Here is a 6,250-nt window from a genome sequence, read left to right as displayed (position 1 = left end):
AATCTGAGAAACTGCTTTAGCTACAATTACTTGTTGAGGAGTTCCCTGATGGTGCAGTGAAGAAGAATCTTTCTTCAGGAGAGACACATTCGATCCCTGGTCCAGGAAGTGTCCACCTGCCACGGAACAACTAAGACAGTGCTCCCCTGTTACTGAGACCCTGCTCTAGAGCCCACACGCTGCAAGTCCTGAAGCCTGCACTCTAGAGCCTGAGAAGGACCGCACAGCAAGTAAACCGGGTACTGAGAGGAAGAGCGATCCCCACTGGCCACAACTGATGAAAGTCCGGGCAAGCAGTGAAGACCCAGTGCATCCAGAAGTGAATAAGTAAATAAATAACCACAAAACAACTTGTTGAGCGATTACACTGGGCCTGGTACAGAGGATACCACAGAGAAGACAGAGTTCAGTCACTACAGAGCTGATTTGCCAAAGATGGTCACATATCTCTTATTTGAAGTTTGGAACATAAGGGGACAAGACAACATAAAATCCACTGCAAAATCAGAAAAATTCAGGAGCAGAGCCAAAAGTTAAATCTGTCCATGAAATAATCAATATTTATCCCATTCTGGATTAATTACAAAGATGGTTTCCTTTTATTTGAAAACAATAGACTTGGATTGTAACTTGAAAGTCATTTGGGAAATCTGAAATTTAATGCAAAGGAACAGAGAGAAAGATTCACATGGATGGTGATTCCTAAATCATGCTTTCTCACTGGGGATAATGCTACTTTCACGCATGCAGACATTAGTTTTCTGGAATATGAACAGATCTTGTCATTACAATGATTAGTTATTACACGTCAAAGCTCAACCTGATACAAGAAAATCTAACCCCTTAGTATTTATTTCTGTCTTTAGCCTTTCTTGTGTATCATACATAAGAGAAGCATTGAGATTGAGTTTATGGTATATAAACAAATTGTACACAAGATCAGTGGTACAACCTAAGGTGACTAGATGGTTCACTGGAGGACTTTCCATCATTTGCTTGATCTCTAAGTCATATTGTGAGAGTTGCCCTTTCTGTACTTCTGAGAAACCATTGTCCGTCTCATGCATGTTGCTTACGTTTGAAGGTCAGTGTGATTTGGGCTCCAGGAATTAAGTAAAAATGGAAAATTCATTTGTAAATAAAATACAAAAAATATTATCTTTTCTTACAAAATTCTACAAAGGTGGTTCAACATGTCAAAGTATTAAAGAGAAAAAATGTTGATAATATCCAGATGAATATCTAGCAGGCAGTAAAACTAAAAATTATTTTCTGACATGAAGAAAATTCAATGATAAATACTTAAAATAAATATTAAAGAACTATTTTAAAGTTATTCAATGATTTGAGCAGCTTTGATGACATTTAAGTATGTCTATATCTTGGTATTATTAAAAGTATTTATGTAAATTTTATTTCAATATGTAATTGGATACATACCTACTTATAAAAGTAAACATATGACATTAAAAGTCACTCTGAAAACTGAGTTTATAAAGAAAAAATAAAATTCAGTAGCTTTTACATTTAAATTATAGGTTAAAATTTTATGTAATTCTAAACTACACTGAATACAAAGAGTAAGATTTACACCACATTTTTATATGTACAGAGAAAAGATATTCATAGAGTACAAAAATACATACACAGTATATCTGTGTTATCAAAATTTAACAGTGCAGAGCAATTAAGAAAAAATATCTAAAAAGGCTCTGTGGGCAGAAGAAAGAAGGGCAACATGAAAAAAAAAAAAAATGATTGAGAAATGCTGCCCTAACCCACGGGAGAGTGCAAATCGAAAACCAAAAACAAAAGTAGAAAATAAGAGGGAACTTTCAGAAAATGGAAACCATTGGCTCCTATTTAAGACACAGGCCTGAAGGAAGGTCTTCAGAGAATCTAGAGAGCAGGTTCAGAGTCACCCACCTCCCCAGGCCACAAGCATCTGCAAGGCCCCTGATGGCCCCAGCCTGGTCCTTACTCCCGGCCCTGCTGCTGCTCAGCTGCAACGCCACCTGCTCTCTGGGCTGCCACCTGCCTCACACCCACAGCCTGGCCAACAGGAGGGTCCTGATGCTCCTGCAACAACTGAGGAGGGTCTCCCCTTCCTCCTGCCTGCAGGACAGAAATGACTTCGCATTCCCCCAGGAGGCGCTGGGTGGCAGCCAGTTGCAGAAGGCTCAAGCCATCTCTGTGCTCCACGAGGTGACCCAGCACACCTTCCAGCTCTTCAGCACAGAGGGCTCGGCTGCCGCGTGGGACCAGAGCCTCCTGGACAAGCTCCGCGGGGCGCTGGATCAGCAGCTCACTGACCTGCAAGCCTGTCTGAGGCAGGAGGAGGGGCTGCGAGGGGCTCCCCTGCTCAAGGAGGACTCCAGCCTGGCTGTGAGGAAATACTTCCACAGACTCACTCTCTATCTGCGAGAGAAGAGACACAGCCCTTGTGCCTGGGAGGTTGTCAGAACAGAAGTCATGAGAGCCTTCTCTTCCTCAACAAACTTGCAGGAGAGATTCAGGAGAAAGGACTGACACACACCTGGTTCAACATGGAAATGATTCTCATGGACCAACAGACCACACTTCCTCCTGCGCTGCCACGTGGAAGACTCTCATTTCTGCTGTCATCATGCACTGAAATGAATCAATATGTCAAATGTTTTCTGGAATATTAAGCAACATCATGTTCTACTCTATAGGCACTGGTCCCTCACGGATGCTGAAGCTGATCTATATACATATTTAACTACCTGGACCTTTATTTATTTAATTTAATATTTATTTAACTATTTATAAATATTTAAATTATTTTGTTGATAAAATATTATGTATGTATACTTATGGGAAAATGTATATTTTGTATTTAGTCAGTTTATGATTTTTCTTCCTTTATTAAATTCTTACTGTAAAAGACTTACTTTGTTTTTTCGTTAAAACAGAAACACCAAGCCTGAATGGCAACTTGACTAAAAAATGCATTTTACGATTCCATGAGCTGTCTTTAGGATTCACATGTTAGAAGTAAAAATACTCTAGCTCTGGCTATGTTGTTTGTTGCTCTGAGGACCTTGAAGGGAACATAACCACTCCAACGCTTTTTGTAATTCTGATTTTTTTTTTTTTCAAAAAAAGTAACCTAAAAACAACGATCAAAAAAAAAAAAATCCATGCTTCAGGATTTGATGAATTATTGGGAAGGATTTTCTGCCTCTTGTTTGTGGTGGAATTTTCTTCCCTGGAAAAAATTGTAGGTATGCTTGAAGACATGGTATTCAGTTGGCGAGAGGTCAGGTGAGTATCTTATCCTTACACTCAAATATCACAGTCATTCACTTCCTCCCAGTGTAGAAATCCTCATTTCTCTCCTCATTCACTATGCATGAAAGTGTCCTCTCCATTTATACAGCTGTGTCCTTCTCCATTACGGTTTCTAGTTGTCAATTTCCCCTTACGACTGCAAACCACCAACTAAAAGCAGAACTTGAGTGCAAGTTTTAGATCTGTCAGACACTCTCCTAAGACTTCACCTGCTCTGCCTGCCAAGCACTGCAGGTCCAGACTGTCCAGCCTCCCAGAGAAACACAGTAAATAGAGGGAACCCCACCCCACAGTGAACAATGGTGGAGACACCAGGGGTTCCTCTGAGTGTCTGCTGCTGCTAAGTCACTTCAGTCGTGTCCAACTGTGTGCGACCCCATAGATGGCAGCCTCCCAGGCTCTGCCATATCGGGGTTCTCCAGGCAAGAACACTGGAGTGGAGGGGGAGGAGCCAAGATGGCGGAGGAGTAGGACGGGGAGAACACTTTCTCCCCCACAAATTCATCAAAAGAGCATTTAAACGTCGAGTAAATTCCACAAAACAACTTCTGAATGCCGGCAGAGGACATCAGGCACCCAGAAAAGCAGCCCAACTCTTCGAAAGGAGATAACCGAGTGGCGGGGAGGCGATAAGTCGCAGCATTGGCGCCCGCCAAACACCTCATCACCTGAGCTGCTCGACCTGGGAAGAACACAAAACGCAGGCCCAACCGAGTCTGCGCCTCTGAGGACTACCCGAGTGCCTGAACCTGAGCGGCTTGGACCTGGGAGCTCAGTCCAGGGCCGGCCTCTGATTGTTCCCGGCGGAACAACCTAGAGCCCAAGCAGTGTGGGCAGGGAGGTTACACGCGCCGTGAGCGGGGGGCAGACCCAGTGTGGCCGAGGCACTTCGAGCGCACGCCAGTGTTATCTGTTTGCAGCATCCCTCCCTCCCTCCCCACAGTGCGGCTGAACAAGTGAGCCTAAATTAAAAAAAAAAAAAAAATAGGGTCCTCCACCGTCCCCTTTGTGTCGGCGGGAACCAGACACTGAAGAGACCAGCAAACAGAAGAAGCTATAACAGAGGGAAACGCCTTGGAAGCTACAGGCCATAGATTAAAACCCTGTGGTTACTACGGATTACATAGGAAGGGGCCTATAGATCTTGAGAAATATAAGTCGGACTAAGGAACTGCCAAAAATGAACTGAACCCACAATACTCACAACAAAACCAGAGAAAGACCTAGATATATTTTTACTATTTTTACGATCAATCTTTCTTTCTTTCTTTTTTTTTTAATTAAAAAAAATTTTTTTAAGTCCTCTATTGTCCTTTAATTTTCACTTTTATAACTATTACTTTGCAAAAAAAAAAAAAAAAAAAAAAAAAGACCCTATTTTTTTTTTTCTTCTTCAGCAAACTTCATATATATATTTTATAATTTTTTGACCGTGGTGTTTTTTTTTTTTTCTTCTTTTTCTTCTTTTCTTTAACATTGCATTTTTGAAATTCCAAACTCTACTCTAGATTTTTAATTTTAGCCTTTTGATATATGTTATCAATTTTGTACCTATAGTTTTTTTCATAATTGCTGTGACTTTTTTTTTTCCTCTGTTTCTTTCTCTTCTTCTTTTATATAACATCGTATATCTGCAATTCCAAACTCTACTCAAGATTTTTAATTTATGCTTTTTGGTATTTGATATCAATTTTGTACCTGTATTTTCTTTATAATTTTTGCGACATTGTTTTTGTTGGTTTGTTTGTTTTCTCTCTTTATTTTTCTTCTTCTTCTTTTTTTTTTTTTTTTTAACGTTGTATTGTTGAAATTCCAAACTCTACTCTAGATTTTTAATTTTTGCTGTTTGGTATTAGTTATCAATTTTGTACCTGTAGTTTCTTTATTACTTTCACGACCTTGTTTGTTTTTCTTTGTTCGTTTTTTCTCTCTTTCTTTTCCTTCTCCTTTTCATTAACATCGCTTTTTTGAAATTCCAAACTCTACTCTAGATTTCTAATTTTTGTTTTTATGTATTTGTTACCAATTTTGTACCTTTAAGAACCCAATCTTCAGGACCCATTTTTCACTAGTGTACGAGATTACTGGCTTGACTGCTCTCTCTCCCTTTGGACTCTCCATTTTCTCCACCAGGTCACCTGTATCTCCTCCCTAACCCCTCTCTACTCTACCCAACTCTGTGAATTTCTGTGTGTTCCAGACGGTGGAGAACACTTAAGGAACTGATTACTGGCTGGATCTGTCTCCCGCCTTTTCATTTCCCCCTTTTATCCTTCTGGCCACCTCTGTCTCCTGCCTCCTTCTTCTCTTCCCTGTATAACTCCGTGAACATCTCTGAGTGGTCCAGTTGTGGAGTGCACATAAGGAAGTGACTACTGGCTAGCCCACTCTCTCCACTATTGATTCCACCTCATCTCATTTGGGTCACCTCTAACTCCCTCCCCCCTCTTCTCTTCTCCATGTAACGCTGTGAACCTCTCTGAGTGACCCTCACAGTAGAGAAACTTTTCATCTTTAACGTAGATGTTTTATCAGTGGTGCTGTATAGAAGGAGAAGTTTTGAAACTACTGTAAAATTAAGACCGATAACTGGAAGTAGGAGGCTTAAGTCCAATCCCTGACTCCAGGGAACTCCTGACTCCAAGGAACATTAATTGACAGGAGCTCATCAAACGCCTCCATACCGACACTGAAACCAAGCACCACACAAGGGCCAACAAGTTCCAGGGAAAGACATAACAAGCAAATTCTCCAGCAACAAAGGAACACAGCCCTGAGCTTCAAGATACAGGCTGCCCAAAGTCACCCCAAAACCATAGACATCTCATAACTCATTACTGGACATTTCATTACACTCCAGAGAGAAGAAATACAGCTCCATCCACCAGAACATCAACACAAGCTTCCCTAACCAGGAAACCTTGACAAGCCACCT

At 40.9% G+C, this 6,250-nt stretch overlaps 1 protein-coding gene across 1 annotated transcript; it reads left to right on the top strand.

Moving 5' to 3' along the window:
* The first annotated feature begins 1,959 nt into the window (after positions 1-1,959).
* On the top strand, positions 1,960-2,529 carry LOC129651504 (interferon alpha-H-like). Its single transcript, XM_055580199.1, has one exon. It carries the CDS (start codon positions 1,960-1,962, stop codon positions 2,527-2,529), a length of 570 nt encoding a protein of 189 aa, XP_055436174.1.
* The last annotated feature ends 3,721 nt before the right edge of the window (positions 2,530-6,250 follow it).

The sequence above is a fragment of the Bubalus kerabau genome, chromosome 4 (assembly GCF_029407905.1).
Source record: "Bubalus kerabau isolate K-KA32 ecotype Philippines breed swamp buffalo chromosome 4, PCC_UOA_SB_1v2, whole genome shotgun sequence".
NCBI classification, from domain to species: Eukaryota; Metazoa; Chordata; class Mammalia; order Artiodactyla; family Bovidae; genus Bubalus; species Bubalus kerabau.
Note: the sequence above shows the minus strand (reverse complement) of the source record. Positions and strands in the feature narration are given on the sequence as shown.